This window comes from Candoia aspera, chromosome 6 (genome assembly GCF_035149785.1).
Source record: "Candoia aspera isolate rCanAsp1 chromosome 6, rCanAsp1.hap2, whole genome shotgun sequence".
NCBI lineage: Eukaryota > Metazoa > Chordata > Lepidosauria > Squamata > Boidae > Candoia > Candoia aspera.
The window spans coordinates 38,494,058-38,519,634 of record NC_086158.1 but is presented as its reverse complement, the minus strand read 5'-3'; the positions used below and the strand labels follow the sequence as shown (position 1 = coordinate 38,519,634).

Genomic DNA, 25,577 nt, shown 5'->3' with positions numbered 1-25,577 from the left:
AACAGAAATGTCAGAATGTTTGAGGTGCAAATCTTGAAGACTACATACCAAAAGACGACTCTAGAACAGTAGTTCCTAAACTCACAGTAATTACCCAAGGGAGTAATTTGGGCATGTCCTGGAGGTAATGGAGCAACTGCTTGTTTGTGAGCTTGTTTGGGATTGCCTGGCTGTCTACAGACTTCTGTAAAACAACAGTCTGTGTTGTGTGTGTGTGTGTGGGGGGGGGTAATGACATTATCCAAGATTGGGAAAAGTGGTAATTGGGTCGAACAGTTTAAGAAACCTGCTCTAGAAATAGAATTATTCAAATTGACTCTAGAAATAGAAATATTCAAATTGGTTGCAGTTAATACTGTACAGGGAGCATATTTATGAGGTCCTTCCACAAGGAGGACAACATCCATCAGCTGAACAGATTTCTCTACTTACCATCAAAACTGCTTTGAAGAACACTTGGGGGGGAGGGGGAGAGGGAAACATGTAGAGTTCTAGGGAAATAGGATGATGGGAAATTCTGTTCCCATAAGCAGCACAGTGTCCAAATGATATCATGTATATCTCACCCAACTTCCATGAATAGTTTATTTTTTAAAGTGAATGTTCAAAACATCAACATTTGGATAATATAGGTCCTCAGCAAAACAACCCTTTGATGTGAATGTTTTTGTGTAATGGAATGTATTATTTTAAGCCCTATCATCATGACCATTTTTTGCAAGAAACCATCTTTAGTTAGCTACCGTACCACCTGCATCATTTTTAATATAATCACATACTTCAGCAAATTTATATATAAGTTTATTGGGTTTACTAATAATCTGGGCTAAAATTAAGGTACAGGAAATCAATTATAGGTTAATGCTGTCTTATACAAAAAATAGCCCTTTGAATACCCCAAATATAAAAATCCAGTAAAAGTGTTAAAGAATCTAACAATATACTCCTAAATATGCAACCATGTTAGTTCAAAAACAGAGACCATTTGTGATGCTTACCATTTTTCTGGTTACAAAAACCTTAAGAAATTCAGTTTTTATTCTAGTCTGAATATTCAAATGTAGCTTACTTCACAGAAATAGATACAGATATTTTGTTATAACTATACCAGGCACAGACTGGGAAACATTATTCAGCCTCATGGAAATTCACTCCTTTAAAAAACATTTAACCTTACTTAAAAAGTACAATTCAAATTAGTGATTTACAACTGTTCAGGAACTAAATTTTAGCAGTATGGATTTTATAAGTGATTATAAAAAGCCAAAATTCTTAAAATACAGCACCACAAGTAAGGACATATAATGAAGGTCTAATTACAACAATCAATACATGCAGATGAATAGAATATGTCTGAAAACATTGAAGAGTTTTTTAAAGTTACTTAATGAAAACTAATATACAATAGGGTTAAGTTTATACTAGTTATTTGGCACACACATTCACATTTTCACAGCTATTCAAAAATACTAGGAAATTTTCTCCATGCTGTTTAGTTCATTATAATTACAACTCCATACAAAAAATACTGAAATCAGCACTGGTCTAAAACATTCTAGGTAAACAAGTGTGTTCAAATCAAGTAGCATAATTTAACCCCAGTAATATAATCTATATAGGGCACAAAAAGATTGTAGGTGTTACTTCCGAGTAGGAAAGATGTTGAACAATTATCCTCTTTCTAAGGAAAAAATACTATTAGTGGGAACTCTTCATATTAGTATTACAGTATTTTCCAAACAAATTACAAAATCCAAGTGAAAGCTTTCTGTGATCTTTTTAAAATGGAAATACTGGATTAATAAATGGCAGTAAATCTTTTACTATGTCTATATGTCATTCCTTGCAGACTTAAAGAAATATAATTAATTTGGTTATTTTTTGAACAATAAAAATATAGACTAAAATATGAAGCACATCAGTTTTCTGATAATCTTTATGTGATAATGATCAAGATGAAAATGTCATCCTAATTTTTTTTTATGTTGGAAGCCTGAAGGACATTAGATTAAGTCACTTTCCAGTACTTCCAAGCACAGTATGTATGTCTATACACAGGTATACTGGGCTCAACAAGGAGCAGCTAGTTTCCCCCACAATGGTTACTTCTAATCTTCCTTTGTTATATAAAAACACATGCCTGAGGTGCAGTTTTACCTTGCTTTCTTCAAAAATAAAAACAAAAAACCCTAAAGGAATACATCTAAAAAAGTCACTTAAGATACAATTGAATGTTATTCTACCCCTTTTAAACCTACATAAGTAAAAAATGCTACATGCATGGAAATTATTTGAAACATTTAACTGTACAGCACTGGAAAAGTACAGCAGTCCAGAATAGGCACGAAGACCTATATGTTACTTCATATAAAAAAAGAGTAACACTGAAGACTTGCAAATGCGATCACTTATTTTCTTGTTGGTCAGTCTACATGCAAAGGTCTCTATCCCAAGAGATGAATGTTCATTTAAGACTTTCTTTAGTCTTTCCCTTGAAAACCTTTACAATGATATTTCAAAGAAGTAAGCAATACATGACATTTATAAGGAAGGTGATTTAAAGGGATTTTCATACAATTATGTCAGTTGTAAAAAGGAATCAGGGAAAATTAAGGATAATTCAGATCATAAATATAATGTGGTTAAAATCATCCAGTGCAAAAAAGAAACTCATAATAGTGGCATTAATCCATACTATCAGATGAACAATATACTAGGGAAAATCTACACATTTGTGTAGTCTGCAAAATAAAATCAGCTCAGTAAAAGATTAGTAAACATCAATAAAATCATATTGTATTAAAACATTAAAAAGATTAAAGAAATCTTATTTGTTTACAAAATAGAGATTACAACAACTATATATTTGTTTGCTGAATGTGAACAGACCTTCCAAGTCACAGCAGGATAAGGAATAACTCTCCCTACAAAATAAGCTCTGTGTCCTAAATCTTAAATGACTCCAATTAATGAAGTTATCTGCAATAAAGAAAAGAGAATATTGACAGGTTGAATGGCCAGATGACTTATGCTTACATTTTTAAAATGAGCTGTAATGCAGATATTAATTTATATAGCAACAATGATAACCAAATTTTTCAGTTACCAATCTGGGAAGCAGCAACACCCATAGATTCCTCCTACAAATTTTACTTGTAAAATAGCAGTGGCACAATCTCATACATACATACAGTATTATAAAGAAAGCTTACAGCATAAAAGTACAGGGAACCACCAAAGAGTATCTCATTCTAGCTACTTTTCCTAAAAATTTTCTTCTCTCTCTCTCTCTTTTTTGTTAGCCCAAGTTAACTCCCTCCCCCTTTCTTTGCAATACCTTGTAAAAGAAAAGGAAATATCCCAGCTTACTTATGCACGCACTGCCTCCATTTTTTTTGGCTATCATAGTGGTAACATTGCATTGTTTCAGAATGTTGTTGCATACCATATGTACATTATGCTGTGTTAAGAGTTGCAATTCATTACTTGTTTGACCATTTAGGAAAAAAAGCCTATCCTGCTCTCTTTTCTGTATCATTCCATTTTTTTGGTTTGGTCCTTTAGAACCGAGGAAGGGAAGCCAAACAATATCATGTGCTGGTATGGTAGCTGAGGAAGCATGGAAAATGGATGACACAGTTTCCTGGCTTAAGCAAAGACCACGCCGAGATGAGGAGAAAGTCTCTAGTGTTTTATTTAACTGCTATAGTAGACAGAAAATCCTACCAAACTGAAGGAGTGTGGGAAAACCCTGACAGATAAATCCCAAAACTCAAGGTGGGACTGTTCTGGGTTTCTTTGAATGACAGCTCAAAGTCTCTAAATGATGCATGTGTTTTCCCCCCTGGATAGGGGCCTCCTCCTGCTCACCATCTGTACTCATGACACATAGTACCTAATTTTTCTTGATCATAAAAGCTACTCTTCCCCTGAAGAATAGAATACAGCACACAATAAGCAATAGCATGCTACCCAAATGTTTGCAAAGGTGATTGAGAATTACTTCCTCAGTCTATAAATTAATATATTTTTAATTTTTTTAATTTTCTTAATTTTAAGCCTCATTGCAAGTGGGCAGCCATGGCAATTGAATGAACAAACAAATAATTAAATAAACGGAAGCATTTTGTGTTTCAGCATAAAGTATTTACAACACTTTTAAAGTTATTTATCCAAAAGTCAAAATCAGGATAAAAAGACCAGGTTTGTAGCACTGTAATTTGCATAGCAATATTTTATGCATACTAGTTTCAGTATAAAAAGTGTCCTTACCAAATAATTTAAACTTTGTACCCATGAGTTGCACTGCTATCTCCTTCACCTCCCTGCCTCTGCATCTGCATCTGCGCCTGCATCCTTGCAATCATTTCCTGCATGCGACGAAGCTAAAGCAAAAGAGTATTGTTTTTAGATTATCTACTCATCCATCCATTCCTCCTACTAGCAGAGTGCCTTGGCAGCTTACAACAAAAACAAAACCAGAGTTACATCACCAATTTTAAAAAATCAGATTTTACAATTTTCATCTAAAACTATGATCCTTTTGTAGTATGTGATAATGGTATAATGATGCCATATTTTTCCCCACTTCTGTCCCCTGCCCTCCACAACTGAACCATAGTATGGATAAGAAACCTCTCCAGATCTTTTTGAATTGCAGATACCATCACCCCCCCTCCCTCCCATTGGAGATACTGGATGGAGATGCTGAGAACTGCAATTCAGCAATTGAGGCTGCACGTTTTCAAATTTCTGATGCAGTTTTTACATGTCTAGTCTGATGCTCAAACAAATCATATTGAGTTCAATGGATTCACTCACATGAATTAAAATTAAGGCCATCATGAGTTAAGATTTTATTTAGCATTATACAAGGGTAATAGATATGAATCAGATCAATTGTGTTAATAGGCAATAGTAAACCATAGTTTGCATTACAAAATTCATTATTAAAGCAGCACAGCATGACATCTAAATCCAGATAAAGAGTGAATAGTCCCTTTATTATTTGGTTATTTAAAAACTGGGAGTGAAATCTCTTTTGAACTGAAAGGCTGAAATAAGCTGAAGTTATTTTAAATGGCCAGTATCAATTAAAAATTCCACATTTTTGTATAACAGAAGAGCTACCAAATGATTATAAATTTTCTTTAAAACATATGTTTAATTATATATTTGCACAAGAGCTTACTTTTCCATTGCTGCTATATAAATCCAAGTATAGAATAGAGTATTCAAGATAATCTGAGTGAATATATAAATTCAGTTTATACTCCAGTTTGAAAAACAGCCAGATTTATAGTAGATCAAATCAAATTAGGGCCCACCTTTGAATCTGGATTCAGCCATACAGGTCCATTTGCCTCTCCTTTCTCACTAATTATAAATGAAAATCAATGAATGGCTGTAACCATTTTTTCCTACTATCAGAACTGACTAAGATTTATGGGCTCTGTAGAAGGATACCTTTCAGAGAAATAGGCCCAGACGTTTGTGCTAGATGCCTTTAATATTTTAAACTTTCTTTAGAAAAGCTAAATAATAACTTTGTAATTTCTTGGCAAAATTGGAAATAATTGCAGGCATACTTGCCCTTTTGAGTACATCAAACAAGGCTAATGGAACAAAAGGACCAGAGGTTTATTAACAAGAACTGTCTTTCCAAAAACAATTTACTTTTCTCTCTTACTGTGACTGGAAGAGAGAAAATTATCAAAGAACAATAAATACCGGAATAATATTACAATATATATTACTTTAATGTATTCAAAACTTATGATTGGAAACCTCTGATAAAACCATGGGTTGCAGACAAGTTATTTAAAGGAACTACCACATTACATCTCCCTCTCCTCACTCTTCTGTTTCCTTTACATGAAAGAAATTTATCGTATACTGCAGACACAGTGTTTGCTTACAAATCACTATTGTGACAAAATGGCTCAGATTCAAAGCTTTCGAGGAGAATGTTTCAATTTGGTCATCTTTTGAATTAGCAGAATTTGGTTCCAAATTCAGCTAAATCTGATGCATATCATTGTTACCTGGAGTTTGAGGCCCCACTTTTCTAAGAGTATCACACACCTTCTATATTAATATTCTATGCCTATGGATGGGGATTCAGATAGGCTGTTCATGAACACATGATTTCAAGATCCAAACAAAAATGAAGTCCTTACTTCTGCTTCCTTTTCAAGCAAGATTTGATCTTTATTAACTTCTTCATCTTCGACTTTTCTACATTTAGGAGGAAAAAAAGAAGGCATAAAAATATATAGCAATATCTCCTTACAAAACAGCATCTCCTTACAAAGTAATTTATGTTTTAATACATACATATAGTTCTAGTGAAACACATTTTTGCATCTGATAGTATTTATCTATCAATGAACTATCTGTATTTTTAAAATGCAGAAACAATGGCAGTAAAAAAAAGGAAAAAGAAAAATTACTTGGGTAGTTATCACTATACTGTATGTATTTCCTAGGTGGTGGAATTTTGGCAAAAGCATGTCAGTTTACAATGAAGTCTCTAGAGATCCTGGCCTGCACAGATTAGCATGGGAATGCTTAGGGTAAAACAGTGCTATGGCTGTATCAAAACTGACTGGAATTGTATCTCTATTGTTAGCAGGAAATACTGACATGGCCTGGGTATGATTAAGGCTGGTAACCTTTAAGGGCCATCTGCGATGAACATGGGAAGACTGCAACTTGGAAAGGAAGAGGAGTAAATAAAGAGCGTGAATTCATGAATGAAACATAGGTGACTATTTATAAAACTAAGAGAAAGGAGAAGAATGTTATAGATCTCAATGAAGGTGGACTGATCTTGTGGAGTAGAATTGATGAATACATGCATGAATGATGGAAGTGAAGGTGTAGGTTTAATAATTAATGAAAGGATTACAATGTATTTCAGAAAATACAAAATGATATTGTTTAGATTATGGAAATAGAAATTAATATGATAATAAAAGCTACATTTTACTCTCTAAATATGCTTCAGGTACAAGCATACATGCAGTGAGTAGTGATAATGAAAGAACCAGATATGAGATTTGCATAGGAACGTGATCCAGGGGAAAAAAGTTGTTCTATTAAGTGATACAAATAGATAGGTGGGAATAAGATGGGAGAATGCAGCAAAAGTTACTGGAGCATTCAGAGACCCCAAAATGAAAGAGACTAGTTATTGTTTGGACAGTATCTGTTTAAAAAAAGGTCTGTTTTGAGTATGTGGTTTAAGCATAAGTCTATTCACATAAATACACAGCAAAGGAATGATTCTAAAAGCATGGCTAATTTAATTGTTTACGATATAAGGTAAGATAAACAGAGTGAGTGAAGGACACAAGACTGATTAGAGGTCCACAATGAGGATCACTATTTGCTAGGGTCAAGAATTGATCTTAGGAAAAATATAGACATGGAGGAAAAGTAATAAAAAAAATTCAAATTAACATAGAATGATTACAAGAAGCAAAAGTTTAAAACCTTTATGAAAAAAATATTAAGAGATAGCAGCTGCAAGAAACAGTGAAAACAACTGTTACAAAGTGCCACAGAATGAATATGAAAAAGGATGATTGGTAGAATAGAAGCATATAAAAACTGAATATAATAAAATAATTGAAAAAAAAATAAAGCTGAAAAATCCTGGGCAATGTATATATAGAGAGAAAGAGTTGCAAAGAATGTAGTAAATGAGAACAAGGAACAGTTAAAAGTGGAATAGAAAATGCACAGTGATTTTGATGCAAATAAAATATTGTTTTGAAACCAAGTGAAAAGGGGTAAACAAAGAATCTCCAGCAGAATGAACTGAATGAAGTATAAAAATGACATGGTTTGGGCTGAAATAAATGAAGGAATGCTGGAAGGAACATTTTATAGATTTGTGTGGGAAAGATAGTGACATGTTGAAAAGTGGAACTGAAACAAATGCCTTGAATGTTAACGTCTGAGGAAAACTGATGGAAAGGAAGTCATTAGTTAAATGAGAATGTCACCTCACAGGGTTGTTGTGGGGAAAATAGGAGGAGGGAAGGAGTATTAGGTATGTTCAAGCCTTGGGTTATTTATACAAATAACAGCGGGATAATAAATAAATAAGTGTGTGTGTGTGTGTGTGAAGTTTGCATCTGTGCCTAATGACTAGAAGAGTGCTGTTGCTGTTGAATGGTGAATGGTCAAGAGGAAGGCAGAAGTTAGGTTGTATGGACTTTATGAGATCCACAAAAGAAAGAGGTGAGAATTATAAAGGACAAAAGGCAATGTTTCAGCTGATGTATGGATGCAGTGGAAGCAAAGATGGTTTGCAAAGGAGAGTAAGGTACAAAGAAGCATGCTGAATGGTGTTAATATAAAACAGATCTAACCACGATCCCGCTACACATATAAACACTTGTAAGTTTGTTCACCAATGGAGATCTGATAATAAAAGTCACTGATTTGAGAATGGACATGCTGATTGTTGAATTCAGAACTATGAATGACATGCAGAAATCTGACATTATTGAATAGGTAATGTTAAATATTAAATATATTAAATATTAAGCCATACTGAAATAAACTATATAAATAATATTCATATAACTTTATTTCAAACATGATACCTGAAAAGCTAGTGAACAAGATACTTTATTTTCTTGTTGGGAGCTAATCTCCATATATTCAAAATGGTAGCAGTCAAAACACAGCAAAATACCCTGAAACGTAATAGACCATTTAATATGAGATACTCACCTGCCACCTTTTTTAAGCCTTTCAGAACGGAAGTTCTCATAGTGAAGGTCTTGAGTCACTTCCTGAAGATCCTGCATGTGAGTGCTAGAATGACAAAAAACTGTAGTGTAGTAATTATTTAATGTAGCACAACTAATACCATTTTAGTCCTGAAATTAAAAATTATACATGTGCAGCAGTGGGGATGGAAAACAGGATATAGCATTTGGCTAAGATAGTGTGTTAAAAATGCTCTAAACTGCATATATCCTACTTCGTTACTGAGTCTGCTACACAAGCCCTTTAATAGTTATGTATAACATAACTTCATATGCAACAAGAATTAAAAATTTCAAAAATCTTGTATGTCCAGACAATCTGCCAATCAAGTACCCCAAATGTCTACTCCAGCTTAGGTTTGGAATAGTCTTGTCCTTTATTATGATTTTTTTCATGTTTACTATTAGGAAACAATATATCTCCTGTTTAACAGTTCAACAAACAATAGTGATTTAGCTTTATATTATGTGGCAGAGAAAATGAGATGAACAAATAATGACCAAAGCACAGTATAAATGCATTGTGCTTACATCAGCATGGTTCTTAGTTTCAAGAAGTCATTATGCTCTGGATTTTCCACTTCAACAACACCCCAAGGATAAAGACGACCTCTAACTTTTTTACCCTTAGCTTCAATTAATTGATTGGATCCCACAACACAAAATGGAATGCTGGTCTGGAATTGAAGACAAAAAAATGTTGTAATGTCATACTTTAAGGTCAGAAGTTTGATAACAATCACCACTACCTTAAATCTCTGAAAAGCAAGTCAGCTACTTTATTAAAAACATGAGCCATGACACTGATTGGAAACCCTGTATGGATTTTTTGCATAAAAGAAAAAAATGAACTTATGATTTATGGTTTTGATGATTAGACAGGACAGATTATAGAAAGAAGAGAGTTATGTTGTAACCATAGGGGAAGAGGTAAATTTATAATTGTACTTATAACTGCTGTAAAGAAGATTGGAAGCTACTTTGTATCTTTTTTCTTTTTTTTCTATTTTTCTATTACTTTTCCCCCCTTTCTTGCACTTTTAGCTTTCCCTTTTTCTTTTTCTTACTTTATATTAGTTTGTATTAGTTTTTATCTTCCTTTAAAAATATTTAATAACAATTATTATTAATTATTAAAAATAAAATAAAAATGAGCCATGCTGGATCAAATCAAAGACTTATCTAGTACAGTATGTTTTCATAATGGCCAACAAAATTCCCATAATGGCCAGCTAAATTCCCATAATATCATAAAACTGGGTTCTCCTCCCACTTCCTTCAGTAGATAAAACTAAATGTTTATTTTATTTATTTATTACATTTACAGTATATTCTACTGGACTCCCTGCAACTCTGGGCATTTTACAAATGATTTAAAACATGAAAAACATGACAGTAAAAACAATGAAAAAAAAAAGGGTAGGAAAAAAACTAACCTAAGTTAAATGGAGGCTTCAGTCATCCCCACCATAGACCTGGGTAAAGAGCCAAGTCTTCAGGCCCCTTCGAAACAACAGCAGGGTGGGAGGTGTTCAGATCTTGGGGGGAACCTCAGTCCATAGGACAGGCACTGTGACAGTTCCAAGGCCTCAATAAATGGCATTGCTTTATTGAAGGAATCCGGAGTGTGCCACCCTGCCAGATCAAATTGGTTGGGCAGATACTATGGAAGATAAACAGTCCCTCAAGTAACTGGGCCCTATGTCATGTTGGGCTTTATTGGTGACAACCAGCACCTGGAAGCAAACTGGCAATCAGTGCAGCTCATAAAACAGAGGTGTTATGTAAAAAATGTATAATGGAGTAATAAATGTTTGTTGGAAATGTTCTCTTGGTGAAGGAACTTTTTATCATCTTTGGCAGACTTGTGAGAAGGCTAAACATTTCTGGGATCAAATATGTGTTAATATCCAAAAGATCCTCAAAGTGGACTTACAAAAAAAGCCTGAACTGTTTCTCTTGGGACTGATGGAGAAACAGCCTGAGAAACAACATGGGACTTTGCTTTTATACATGCTTACAGCAGCAAGACTTTTATATGCACAAAGACAGAAAGATCCACAAATCCCTACAGTCGAAGAACGGATGATTAAACTGCTGGAACTGGCCTAAATGGCCAAGTTAACAGCGTTGATAAGAGAAAGTACCATGTCTGGATTTGCTTCTATTTGGCAACCACTTTTAGACTATTTGCGTGTCAGAAAAAAATGAAGCTTTGATTTTATTTATTTATTATTTTTCAAATTTCTATTACTGCCCATCTCTCCCAAAAGAGGGACTCTGGGGGGTTTGGGTTTTGATGATTAAACGGTTTGATTTTGGGTTTTGATGATTAAACGGTTTCATTTTATAGAAATAATGTTACTAAGATTTAACTAATGATAAGAGATTACATTTGTAAAGGCATTTATATCTGTATTGGAGAAGGTTGGACGTCACCTTCTTTTTCTGCTTTCTGTCTAATCTTGCACTCTTATGATTTATTCTTTTTTCTTTAGTTCTGTACTCTTTTATATGTTCTATGTTTTGTATTTTAATTATACTTTGAAAAATAAAAAACTTAAATAAAAAAAATGAAACAGAGGTGTTACATGGGCATACAAGACAAGTCCATCACTGCTTGCACCACTGCGTTCTGGACCAGTTGAAGCTTCCAGGTGTTCCTCAAGGGCAGCCTCATGTACAGCGCATTGCAGTACTCAAGCCATGAGGTGACCAGGCTATCTGAAGGTTACACAACAATCCTTAGAATAGGGGAGAGCACATACTTTCCAGATACATTCCTTCACTGTTCTAGTGTGCAATTGGTTGCCGAGCACTGTGTTGCTTTTTCAACCTTTCCTTCTCTTCTACTGATTTTCTCCACTGGATGGGAACATATGGATATTAGAGTGCTGGATTACCCATACGTTCTCACTCCATGGAAAAAAGCCACAGACATAAAAACATTTTGAAGGATTTATCTCAAAATGGGAAGCAGTATCACTGGGGTTTAATTTCCTGACTGCTAGCAGGTTTAGGAAGTGTAGCCATCCTCGTGGGTGGATCTCTTGGCTCTCCTCTCCAGTTTCCAAAATTGTCATTTGTATGGCTGAATTGAGTATAGTTGTTCCCCCTTGTATACCTGTGGCCTTTTCCCCAATACAGTGCTCTCCCCAGTCTTTCTGTCTATTCAGCAAAAAACCTGTAATTCTTTCACTTACAGAGTGTATCTTTTTTTAGTTCACTGTTAGGCAGTCACTCTTACATCCTTTCAGTTTTTAGTCTTAGCTTGATGGTATTTTACCTTTTCTAGAGTTACCTCTACCATTGTTTGCCCTAAGCTTTAACTATTCTCAGCAAGGTATGGTATAGATTGGATACAGAAAAGATATTTTCTTTTTATGACTATTTATTTTCAACAAGTCACCTTACAACATAAAATTTCCAAAGCCAATATTACCAAGGTGGATCTAGGCCCTATTTTCCAGACTCATACAATTTCAGCTGCTGTTGCTCTGGAGGAACTCAGGCTTCATTCTATGAGTAGGCATTTCTCTCAGGCATTTTTCTGCGCTTAGCTCTCTTGGTAAAATAAGAGTTTCACCATGAGGAAAGACAATTTTCCTATTGCATTTTTTATTCTGTTTAGTTTTTCTCTTGAATTCTCTTTGGAGTTCCTATTGCTTTTCATAACGTAACTAGAAGGGAGGTAGTAGTCTCTCTCAGTCCTGGAACTGTTGCAAATTGACTTGCCTACAAATAGGAGGAGCAACCCAATTTTCAGGATACTTTCGTCTACTGTACAAATGGACCCTTTAAAATAATTCCAGTGTCCCATTCTCTTATAATCTGTTCTCAATATTCCACTACTCAGGCTCACTGAATATACCAGGGTTCTACTATTATGAAAAGAGAAGAAAAATTCCCTATTTACTATCTTCATATCAATAATAATTTTACAAAATTTGATATTTGTTTTACTTTCCTTCTAAGCTAAAAAGACCTATATTTTCCTCATAGAATAATTACTATAACTGCTTGATCATTTGGTTTCCTTTTCTGCATCCCTTCCATTTGTACAACGTCATTTTTGATCAGGTCTGCACATACTACAGGTAGTCCTTGCTTAATGACCCTAATTGGGACCAGAATTTCTGATGCAAAGCAAAGCAGCCATTAGGAAAAACATCACATGACCACATTGCTTAGCGATGGCAGTTCCTACAGCTCTGGTTGTTAGGCCAGGATTGCACCATCGTTAGGCAAGAACCTCATGCTTCTCCCGCCTTGCAACGCCTCCGCTTCAACTCCCCCCACATGCCTTTCTTCCTCCATCAGTGAGTGCCCTTTTGGTTGCCCTGCTCTCTGCCCTTCTCCCCCACTGCCCTGCACTCCACCACCCTCCACTGACCTTCGCCATCTTCTTCTTCCTCCCGCTGAAGCGCGCCCAGCCATCCCCCTTGCAAAGCAGCTGCTAGCCACATGTGGCCTTCCTGATGCCCAGTTGCTTTCATTAGGCGAGGACCTCACACTTCTCCTGTCCTGTCACACTCACCTTTGCTTCAACTCCTCCTACCTGCCTATCTCCTTATCTCTGCCCTTTTGACAGCCCTGCACTCTGACACCAGCTGCCTCTGGCCTGGACCCAGCTGTCCTTCACCCTTCTTCCTCCTGCTGCTGATGAGGCACACCCAGATGAGGCAGCTGCTGGCCTGTCAGGGAGGCCTTGTGAAGGGCCAGCCGCTGCCCCAGCCAAGTGTGCCTCATCAACAGCGGATGGAGGAAGACAGCAAAGGTCAGCTGAGACTGGCAGGGTAGGTGGTGGAGGCAGCAGAGTGCAGGGCAGCCAAACGGGCAGAGATGGGGGGAGATAGGCAGGTGGGGGGAGTTTCAAGCGCACACTGCAGCCATAAATGCAGGCAGGCTGCCAAATTCTGATCACGTGACTGGGACGCGCACATGCTGCAATGGTCGTAACTTTGAGGACCAGCCATAGCTAGCATTTGTTCAGTGCTGCTGTAACTTCAAACAGTCGCTGAATGAATGGTTCTTAGGCGAGGACTACTTGTATTCCAAACACAGGTACATCACAAAGCCTTACAACATTTATTTTCAGTTCCTTTCCTAATAATCATTGGTGAATTGTGTTTATCGTAACACCTGCACACTTGGCAGACATTTTTGCTGAACCATCCATAGTATTCTTTTTCCTACTTAATAAGACCCCACCAGTGCTCTCAAGGTACATTAACCTCTTGGATCCTACACTTTCCAGTTAAAAATCTCTTGCCCAACCTTACGTCTTTCATCCTTTCTTCACTATATCTGATAAAAAGTAACTGCTGGTTATACCCCACTATCTTCTGTTGCCCTCATCTATCTCTGATGCCTCTGTTAACCCCATCTAATTTTCTGCTATAGCCCCCTGCATTTCCATTCCATACTCACAACTGCTATAATATACACTGCCAAAAATGAATATCCTATTCAGTGCTCTCGTTTTCACCAGAACCGTGACCTTATATCCCTCTATGCAGGCCCTCCAGTGCTGATACAGGAACTCTTGCTACAAATTCCTACTCCATGCTCCCTCATTCTGAATGCATACTATTCAGAAAATCTTTCTGCAATCAAATTTGAATGACAAAGCATTTTCCAGTCCCCTAAAATCAAAATTCCTTCTGATGTGGAGGACTCCTTTCCTTCTGAGATTAGAGATAGATTAAAAACATCGGCTTTGATAAGCAGTAATAACAAGGCAAAGACAATATTCTGGAAAATAACTGAGAATTGTTCACTAAGAGAAAAGGATGCACTGCTATTTCTGACTTAATAAATTGTCCTTACTTTCAAAAGTCTGGTCTGTTCTTTAAAATCCTCATCTTCATCTGATTCTGCATCAGGCAAATGATAAATCTTGATGCTATGTTCTTCAATTTCGTCCAGAATCTGACCCAAAGAGACAGTAAGATATAAATGGTATATGGGCTAAGATTCAACATCTGCAAAAGCAACAGGGATTTTTTGCCTGCTTTTTATATCTGTTTTTATTCTCCTACACACAAGCAGCTTCTGAATGCCAGGAAACCATCCCTCTAGGATTACACATGGTACAAAGTGTTGCAATTGCAGAAGCCAGCTATTATTCACTTCAGAAAGTTAAAACTATACACACTACCTAAAAGTTCACAGTGTTCATTAAGTACTGCACAAAGGCCCACAGAACCATGCACAATATATAAAAATCATATCATCTGTTTTTCTTTATGCCATGCTTAAATTAAAGGAAAAAACCTCACCCTTTTCTTCAGTCTTTCCCGCTCTTTCAGTGTAAGGGTATCAGCTTTTGCAATCACAGGCACAATATTCACTTTGTTGTGTATAGCTTTCATGAACTCAACATCCAAGGGCTTGAGACTAAAAATACAGATTATGACTTCCTAGCATTTAGACTCCTATTTCTTTCACAAACTAAAAACAGACAGAAACAGTTAACAACATTTCTAAAACATTCAGATTCTTAGATCAAATTACTGCTTTGTTTCTAGCTTTTGACTTACTTCAAGGAAGCAATATGCATTATTACTGGAAAATATAATTTAACTCATTTTTTAATGTAACACTATAAAATAGAGAAATTGTGGTCTTGGTTACCACCTCAAGTATACCCATGCCACATGGGCATCTCCTGCTAATGGTATGGATAGTACCAACTGGTTTTGGCATATTCTGTCCAGGGTACCACAGATGCAACCAAAGCCCAATTTTATACCAAACACACTCATTCTGCTATATGCAGATTAAGGTTTCTAAGCCAGAGACAACTTGTAAGCAGATACATTGTTGCCTGTATCCCACCAGCTAGGAGATACATATTGTGTACTTACATGCACACATGCAAAATGTATAAAGTCATGTATGGGCATTGTAGAAGGATGATTTGTAAAGGTGGAAAGGTAGAGAGAAGTATAGTAAATGGTTTCATGTAAAGAAGATTTAGCTATATTTCTTTTTGATCTCATGCCTTAATTTCCTTTGACTTCCTATTTTTTAATCCTTTTCTGCACTAGCATCACTTTTCCTGAAAGAGAATAGCATATTAGGTATGTTTGTATGTACTTTTTGCAAGCAAACAAACCACTTTACAAATTTAGAACTTAAATTGTTCAATATAAATATTTTCTGGCATGAATACATTAGTCTTTTACAAAGCACCTTTTGGAATTGAATCTAAAGCACTGCTCAGTCATAGTACTCACCCATGACCAAATGGTGAAATGAAATAGAAGCAGCAATGAACTCGATTATCCACAATATGCCGTCTGTTCAGGCCACTCTCATCATGAAGATAACGTTCAAACTGCTCATCAATGTAGGAAATAATGGTCCTGAAACTGTTGAATTAAATATGAAGTAGGATTATTTAAATATTCATTATCTGAGATGCTTTATAATCATTGTTTAAACCTAAGCAAGTAATGATGTTTAAAGATAACAAGTCCAAAACTAACTGGAGTTGTTGCTGCATTTAAAAACTGGGAATTGTTATCAAAACCTTAAGAAAGGAATGGACAGGAATAAATACCTTCATATTATGTATGCATAACACAGAAAGCAGGCATTAAAAATGTTTTAAAACAATCCAAATCCCAACACATTACAAGACTTTCTGCTCTTTTCTAGGGAATTTTGTGTGTTAACTTTTCATCCATGAAATGGATTCTGATATCACATATATCCCATTAATCTGGAGACTGTGGATTGGGGATTCTCACATACTGTATTTTGTTCTGCCCTGGATGGAACTGTACTCTTCCTTAAAAAGGATATTTAATTCAAGTATTGAAACTTCCCTTTTAGATAATTACAATGCACATCCTGCAAGATTCCCCTTAAGTATGTACCAATTGGTTGTTGGCCAAAACTTCATTAAAAATCATATTTCATATTTTTGAAGCAACTGCACTTGCTGCCAAATGTTATGTGACAAATTAGTGATCATATTTGATGCTAGCAATAGTTTCATTTTAATACCAACTGAAGACCTGGCTATTCATCTAAACCTTTGAAACTTAGTGAGAGTATTTTTGTTCTTCTTAATGTAACTGATCATAACCCATAGATACTCCAAGACAGTTTATTACAGATATGCACACACACACTCCCACACCATTCTTTAAACCAACTTTACAGAATTAATGCCACCAAACATCTTATTTCTAGCAAGCACTTTCTACCTTATCAAAACAAGTATGGAGTAAGGTCTCTTTGACTACATAGAGCAGCAGAACAAAAATAACCATATCAATGTTCTTCTATATAATTTCTGCTGCACAAAAATTTTAGAATTCTACCTAAAAAGTAGGACTTTTCTTTTGATAGATCAAATAAATTCATTAATAGCTTCACCTCCAATATAGTAACTTTTAACTATTTTTAACTGTGGAACAGGTGCATTAATAAAAACAAACCACAGATGTGCATCACTGTCGAACCAATGCTGTGTATAATGTGAGAACATCACTCACTCTTTGACAACAACACAAAGCACCTTCAGTTTCTTTCAACTGCAAACCACCAACTGCAATTGGTGCAAATTACAGCAGCCTACTGACGGATGGATGCAAGCTGATCCTGAGATCTATCATCTACAGGTAGTCCTCACTTAACAACCCTAATTAGAACCAGCAACTGTGCCACTAAGCGAAGCAGTTGTTAAGTGCGAAATAATATGACCGCGACTGTGCTTTCCTACTGGAAAGAGTCAAAACTAGTCAGTTTCACAGACATTCAGCTTTTGTTTGCCTCCTACCATTCCACCACCTTTTGGAATGCTTGACTGCCTGCTTACTGTCTTGCACACATCGAATGCAATGTGATTTTCGTCTAGTGGTTAAGGCTCCAGGCTGGAAACCAGGTGACTGTGAGTTCTAGTCCTGCCTCAGGCATGAAAACTGGCTGGGTAACCTTGGGCCAGACACTCTCTCTCACCCCAACTCACCTCACAGGGTTGTTGTAGGGAAAATAGGAGGAAGAAGGAGTATTAGGTATGTTCCCCACCTTGAGTTATTTATAAAAAATAAAAATAAAAAATCTAAAAAAAAATCTGTCCTTTGCCTGATCTTTTCCTGCTGCCAGTGCAATCTCATTGCTCTTGATGTGCAGAAGAGCCAACAGCTTACTTTCGTGAAATCTCTTTCTCTTCAATCTCTCTGCTCTGCGGGGGCGGGGGGGGGGAGGGAGGAAAAAGCCATTTCTGTAGGCAATATCTCCTTTGCCTGACCCTTCCCCCACCCTGCAGTGCAGAAAGATTGGAGAGGGATTTCAGGAAAGTAAGCTGTTTGCTCTTCTATACATCGAAAGCAATGTGATCATGCTGTCTTCTCAATTTTGCCTTTATATGCATGTGTTCTTAAGGCTTGATATTGTGCAGCCAGAATTAGTCCCCTGTCTCTTTCTTCAACTTTCCTGCTCTTATACATTGCCAGATCTTCTTGTTATCTGCTTTGCCTGCTAGTTTTTTTGTGTACTGGCCATGTAATACTTTGCCTTGCCATGTTTCTTTTCTATTCTTCATTTGGTGTTTCTTGTAGGCCAGTTTGGTCTCTTCCGTATTCAGTAAGCCTTCATGGTGTACTAGCTTCAGTGCATCTTCTTCACTGTCCTTCAGATATTCTTCCAATGCCCTTTTCCTCCTCAACTGTCTGGTGTACTTGCAACATCAACATCAACATCATCATCTATTCAAAACAGCAAACATACCTAATACTCCTGCCTATCTTCCTCACAACAACAACCCTGTGAGGTGGGTTGGGAGGAAGAGTGACTGGCCCAAGGTCACCCAGCCAGCTTTCATGCCTAAGGGAGGCCTAGAACTCACAGTCTCCTGGTTTCTAGGCCAGCACCTGAAGTACTACATATTATTTTATTTATGGTTTTTATGGTTTTACTTGATGTGCAGTTGTGGAGATACAGAGATTTTGGAAACAAACAACAAATAAATCTCCTCTGGGTAATTTCTTTTTTCATATTCCATTACTCCTTGAGGCAATGAATACAAGCAGCAATAGATACTGGAATACAATATGTTCCTTTGATGGGACTGCAGTTATTGTTCAATCATCACTTATCTAAGGAGACTATGCATCCATACACAAAAAAGCTAAAGAATGTGAGAACTGCATATTCAATTGTGCGGTAGAAGAGTTCTTACAAAGAACCCACAGGCCAGGATTGGAACTGACAAAACAAAACAGAAGTAGGATCTATTTACTCAGAACATGCTGCAATATGCAACACCAAAACACTACTCCCAGAGGAAGGGAATAGGCTTCAGAAAAAACTGACTCTTTCTTCCAGTGCTTTACATCAAAAGATATGAAAAAATGTAATTAAATTTTAGCAATTCTTAACACTAAAGCTAAGAATTATAAACAATATAATTCTGTTTATATTGTCATATTCTCTCTAAATAATTTAAAACATCCACTGAATACATACCAATCCCGACAATTGATAGCATCACCATATCCTGGTGTATCTACTACAGTCAGACGAAGCTTTACCCCCCTTTCCTCAATTTCAACTGTTGAGGCCTCAATCTGTACAGTTCTTTCAATTTTTTCTAGAAAGGGAACAAAACTGGATTTCAGAAGACTGCTGAAACTGAGCCTTTGTGACGAGACCAGGAATTAACAATTACTCTCAGTGCGTACCTGATTAAGATATACCTCACTGACAAACCAATTCTTATGCAGCAACCCAGTACGTATTTTCAGTTATAAATTATGTTGTCAAATTACAAAGCTGAACAGTTCCAAGACTGTCTAGGTCAAAAGTATGGACTTTACCCCACAGTTGATGAACCTATCTGATTTTGGCAGGAGCATGGTTTGAGCTGAGCAATTTTCTAATAATCAAATACATCTAGCTGATAAAGGAAAAAATTCCTACAACTGAAACAGCAAAAAGATCAAGATTTGTGCTGGAAGAAAAACTAACTGCAAAATGTAGATCAAGTGCCACATTTCACCAGAATTATTGCAATTTATTCTGATTTCTGTGCTTTAAAGAATCATGAAGACTTTACAGGGATTGAAGAAAAAGTGGTTTACAATGAACACATTTGTGATTGTAAAGAGAACATTTAAATAATAAAAACTCAACGGCCAAGTCATGTCCGAAAGCTAGCTCTCCCACAATATGTACAAAACTGTTCGTTAGAATCCATTCAATTTTTCCATGGCAATGTTAGGATCCAGAAAGATCAAGACTGTACTGAAAGGACAAAGTTAATCTTACCAGCTGCTCCTGGGATTATCCTTTCTGGGTAGAGATCTGTTAAGAACAAGCTGTTTATTAGAGTAGATTTTCCCAATCCAGACTCACCTATTGAACAATACGAAAATGTAATTAGAAACAAGCTTAATCATAAACTTAAATAAATTACTTTAATTATTTTGGATGGGCTGTTATTGAAATTATGTACATAAGCCAATATTTAGTGTTGTTCAGGTTTACACAGCTCATGCTTTAAATGGACTTAGGAATTTTAACACTAACATACCTTTTTTTGTTATGATTCTAAATTTCTGAACCATCAACTATAAATTATAGACCATACGATGAATTCTTTATATAACAGGCTCTATGACTCAGTCCTATCACTACCGTGAAAAATTGATCATTCTGAAATATTGATGAATTATATAGAATCATATACAGCAACCAATTTTTACACATTTGAATACATTTTACTACAACAACTGGACTGGCACCTTGAAGACTAATAGTGTACACTTTAGTTTAAAAAATTGTAATCTTACCAACTACCATAAGGGTAAATTCAAAGCCTTTTTTCACAGACTTCCGATGAACCTGGTTTGGAAGGTTTGCAAATCCAACATAACCAGGAGTTTCTGGATTTGTAAACTTTTCAGCAGGCTGTTGCTGAAAAGAAATAAATACTAAATTTAAATAAAGTTGTATAATTATTTTTTGAAAGGTTATTGAGGAAATTGGTGAAGTTAGAGATTTTCTTATATCTACTAAACTTAAAGTGATTTGCTGTTATTTGAAAAGCCTAGTTCAATACATTGTTTAGAATTAGTTATCAATAACAAGCTATTAGAAGAAATCTCATGTTCCATTTATTTCACATTGGTTTCTGAAAATAGAATATACTGTGAATCATGTCCTAGAAATCATACAGAGACATGACTGTAGATATTGATTAGCTTGGTAAAAAATAGATTGTCTTGAGATTTCTGAAATGAGTCTCAAAATGAGATATATCTTTTTTATTATACAATATAACCAAATTAAGTATTAAATACAGGGATACAAAAAATGCTGAATTTATTCTTAATGAAAAAAGAGCTCCTAAAATTAATGGTCGGTTTAACTGCTTCACAATGCAGATTCAATGTAAAAAATATTTTATTTGGAACTGCATCAAAAATATCACACACAAAAAGATGGGGAGGAAAGGATTTATTTTCTGATTTTTATCTCCTAACAATCATCTCCCTAAGGAATTCAACTATTACTAAATATCTTCATTAGTGTAATACCAATAACATTCTTTTTAAAAATATATCACTTGCAAAGCTAATTAATTTAAAAGACTTGTGTTCCTTAAACTAGAAGATTTTCCTTTATCACATTAGCAAATGTATTTCTTTTATTGCCTGCCTAATATAACAAATTAGTGTAGGCTGTAGTAACATAAAAAAATGATACATGAACACGAGTAGCCATGAGACGAGCAATTAGTTTCCCAAAATATTTTATTGCATAAATATTAATTAAAATAGAGATCTACATCTGTTCATACTAACACAATTCAAATGCTCTAAACTAATGAAATTATAAAATAGAGAGTATCAGTTACAATTTGTGTACCCATTATATGTAGAAATCAACAAATACTCATTAACACTCCTTACCTTAGACATGTTTATGTCGATTCACTCAAACTGTAAAAAAACAAACAAACAAACACCAATATTTTATTGTTTGTTAGAACAGATCCTATTGTACATCTTATGATCAAGTTATGTTTGTACAGCAATCATACACACATACATATACTTATCTGGAAGTAAGTCCTAGTGAATTCAAAGGGTTTCGTTTGTTAGTAAGCATATAAAATATACAAATCAGTTTATTCCAGCCCATCCCTCTCTTGAATACAGGAAAAAACCTGGTTTTAAATCTCTGAGCAGAACTGCAGAAGGTATGAACTGAGGCTGGGAAACTTTCCATCTCCGCAGCAAACCTAGAATTAGCTTAATGAAATCCCCAGGAAGTCCAGGAAAATTGAAGCAGAAGAAATAATGCTTCAGGTAGCATTATTTCAGGGGGAAAAAAAGTCTAGCAGCAATTGTGTTATTTTTTTTTCCTGTGTGGTATAAATTGTATTTATTACTCTGTAAAAATTAGAAAATTGTGTTTTATTTGAGACTTGGAGCATATCTCAAGGTCTGCATGAAGATAATTCTCTTTCTTTACTATCCTCATAACTCCTTGTCTCATTTCTTTTTTCTTTTTGGAGCAGTAATGAGCTATTTGTAATAGACCTGTGACATCTTGTGATCTGCTGGTAGCATTACATTTTCTTTTGTAAACTTTTTAAAAGTCAAGCTACAGATCTTTTCTGAACAGCTCTGTACTTGAACACCTTCCATATTGAAACTCTGCATTTTGAATATTTAAAGAGTAAGTATTTTTGTTCATGTTTTACATTCGAATTGAATTATCCATTCAGTCGTATTCAACCCTTGGAGATTCCATAAGCCAGCTCTCCCCATGTTTTACATTAAGCTTCATTTTATCTTGTAAGACTGGTCTATCTCCCAAGAAAGAGATGAATGCTCTAGTGACATGGGAGTGAGAGCCCTCTCTCTCTCACAATGAAGGCTAGGTGAAGAATGCCAAGTGAGGCATCCCCAGGATGCTAGCAGTTAACTTTCAAACTGCTATCCCAAAGCAGGTGTTGGGGCAGGATGTGAAGACAAAAAAACAGCTTTGAATGTAAGAAGAGTAAATAGTAAAGAACATGTATCTGTCCCATGACTGTCAAAATAAGAAAAAGGAAGGATGCAATAGAGCCGAATGAAGGTGGTCTGATCTGATGCAGTAAAGATAATGAAGCCAGCATGCAAGGGAAGAGGTAAGTTTAATTATGGATGAAAGGACTGCAACATATGCTAGAGAAGTATTTAATGATGTCATCTGCATTGTTCTCGATGCCTATTAATGCAGGAATCCACTGGTGGTATTTGCATGTTATGTTCCAGTTAATGATGATAATGGAAGAACCAGAGGTGAATTTTTTATTTTACATTATATAGGGGAAACAGTAATTTTGTTAGGTGACAAAAAAGGATGTGGGGCAGGGGGAATGAGATGAAAGAGTACAGAAAAAATGATTGGGCCATTCAGTAATCAAAGAGTGAATGAGAACTGTGACTATTTGGTGAATATCTGCACAGAAGATTTATTTTGAATACATAGAACATAAGTCTATTCAGGTATACTTACAGGAAAGAAATTAGTATATATCTTAAATCATTACTGATTTATTTTTTAACTATGAAAAACTGAATGAATTAGTGAAATAATAAGGGTGATTAGAGTTTCTAAACAGACCATTTCTTTTAGGGTCAAGGGTGGATCTTGAGAAAGAAAGGACATGAAAGGAAAGTGAAGAGTGCAGACAGAACTACAGCAAAAGAAGTATTTACTATATTAAAAACTAGAAGGCAGATTAATCACCTAGTAGAATGAATGAAAAAAGATATAATGAAAGATGACTTGGTACCTGCCTAGAACAGAATAAATTACTGTATGTTGCGAAGTGTTACAGAAACACATGGAGTTAAGTTAATGTTAAGTATTAAAAATGATGTTGGGTGTCATGATGAAGGTTCTGGATGAGAAAAATACATATGATTGCTAGAAAAAAATAGGGTGAAGAAAATATAGTGCATTATACACAGAGAGAGAGAGAGAGAGAGAGAAGGTTAATTTCAAGGAATGTAGTCAGAGAGCAAAAACAGGATTACAAAAGGCATAGCAGATGCAGACCAATTTTGATAGAAATAAAACCTAAATGTTACAGTGAATGTTAGATTTTATGATCAGGATAACGTAATAATTATATAGTCACAATTTGTGAAATCTGAATATTACATGTTGGTTCTTTAAGCTGAAAAACACACTGAGAACAAAGAACAAAAAAGATGGCAGCAATTAAATAGTCAGATTTTTAATATATGTCCTTAAATGGCAAATCTACCATTACTAATTGTTCAAAACAGAAGTACTTAATATAAAAATAATTGAGGGAGTAAAATTAAGGTATGAGGCTTTGCGAAAATCAGTTTGAATACAATCAGTCTTTACAGATTTCTTTACAACGAGAGAAATAGCATCATCTAACAAAGTGTTCCTATATAACAGAATGGACAAAGGCAGCCTCTGAGGAGTGATTTTCTTCCTTAAAAAGTCTGGAATACAGGAAACAACATAGTCCAATGCTGGGTATAGAAACTATAGCCTACTACAGAGAATTTTTCTCAACTGCCAGGGCACTCAGTACAGAAGTAGTAAATGGAGAACAAAGAAAATTGTGACACAGTACTATTATCGCAGAGGACAATTTTGCATTGTCTATAGGGATGGCGTGATGTTTTTAAACGCTGGAAAAGAAAGATGCCCTAAGTTGGAAAATAAATATAATTACGATTTCTGCCCATAGTAGTGACATAGGCAAGTATCAACATCTCCAATCTAGGAACGAGAGCCAGTATCTCTCCCCTCCTCCAACAGGTAGGTTCCCGAACCTTTAGCCGGAAATGTCACTTATACGGGACAACTTTTGCTTCCTCTCCTCTCCACTCCAGTAGCATTTCGAAGTTTTCTACAGCCTCTGACTATTTTCCACGTTAACAGTCGAGGACTTCTAACAATCCCTCCTGCACCCGGGTGACTTTTAGATGTATGGAATCAAAACTATTCTCGTTCTGGCAGAGGGCGACGAGAACAACAGTTCAAATCAGATTCACAGAAGTCCTTTACATTTCTTAAGATGGGGCCGGTGTGTGCGCGTGATCCTCCAGCCACACAGCCCAGAAATATATATTTTTTTCTTTTAACCCCTCTTGAACACACTTTGCTGGAGCCCAAGATGGAGCAGGTTTGTTTTGGAGCAAAATATATTCAAAGCGTTCCCCTCACTCCGTGACTTTCTTCTATTTTATTTTTTGAGAGGCGGGATCCGCTTCCTAATCGTGCCCTGAAGACTCCAGAGTGCACTGCTGACTCGCTAACCTCTTGGATTTGGTAAATGGAATAACGCCCGTTGCACCACGCCCTCCCCACCCGATTTTCCCCAGCCCCCCTCCCTCCACCACTTTTCCTCTATTGCACGCCCAAGCCACGGCGAGACCCAGCGGCTTAGAGAAGGGGGGCGGCGGAATGCAAACTAGGGAGTGGGAAAGACGGATCATCCCGCCCGAAACAAGGCTTTTGCTTAGAAAAAACAGGAACGGTCCGCGCTCCCCGTTCCTCTCCAAATAAAAAATTGCAGCCACCGTAACCACCATCAGTCCCTGCAGGTTACCCAGTACGAGAGGAACCGCACCACAGGAGGCGCCTCACCTGGGAGCCGCCCCAAAGTCCTTCCTAAATCGCCGCCGCCGCCGCAATCTCCGAACCCGCCCAACCGCTTCACAGGGTCCCGCAACGCATGCGCATGATGACTCACTTCACAAATGCATCTCTACTCAGCGCGAGAGGCAAACC

At 36.1% G+C, this 25,577-nt stretch overlaps 1 protein-coding gene across 3 annotated transcripts; it reads right to left on the bottom strand.

Moving 5' to 3' along the window:
- Nucleotides 1–790: 790 nt before the first annotated feature.
- Nucleotides 791–25,533, bottom strand: SEPTIN2 (septin 2). 3 transcript variants are annotated; one of them, XM_063306751.1, is made up of 13 exons: nt 25,434–25,533; nt 21,716–21,745; nt 20,594–20,717; nt 20,070–20,156; nt 19,269–19,392; nt 16,028–16,162; nt 15,068–15,185; nt 14,616–14,717; nt 9,318–9,463; nt 8,749–8,832; nt 6,180–6,237; nt 4,273–4,385; nt 791–2,979 (listed from the first exon to the last, which is right to left on the bottom strand). In XM_063306751.1, exons 2-12 carry the CDS (start codon nt 21,722–21,724, stop codon nt 4,281–4,283), a joined length of 1,092 nt encoding a protein of 363 aa, XP_063162821.1. In that variant the 5' UTR covers nt 21,725–21,745; nt 25,434–25,533; the 3' UTR covers nt 791–2,979; nt 4,273–4,280. The 3 variants fall into 3 exon arrangements, with proteins under 3 accessions (XP_063162821.1, XP_063162823.1, XP_063162822.1); XM_063306753.1 differs by lacking the exon at nt 25,434–25,533 and adding an exon at nt 25,396–25,412; XM_063306752.1 differs by lacking the exon at nt 25,434–25,533 and adding an exon at nt 25,367–25,387.
- Nucleotides 25,534–25,577: the final 44 nt, after the last annotated feature.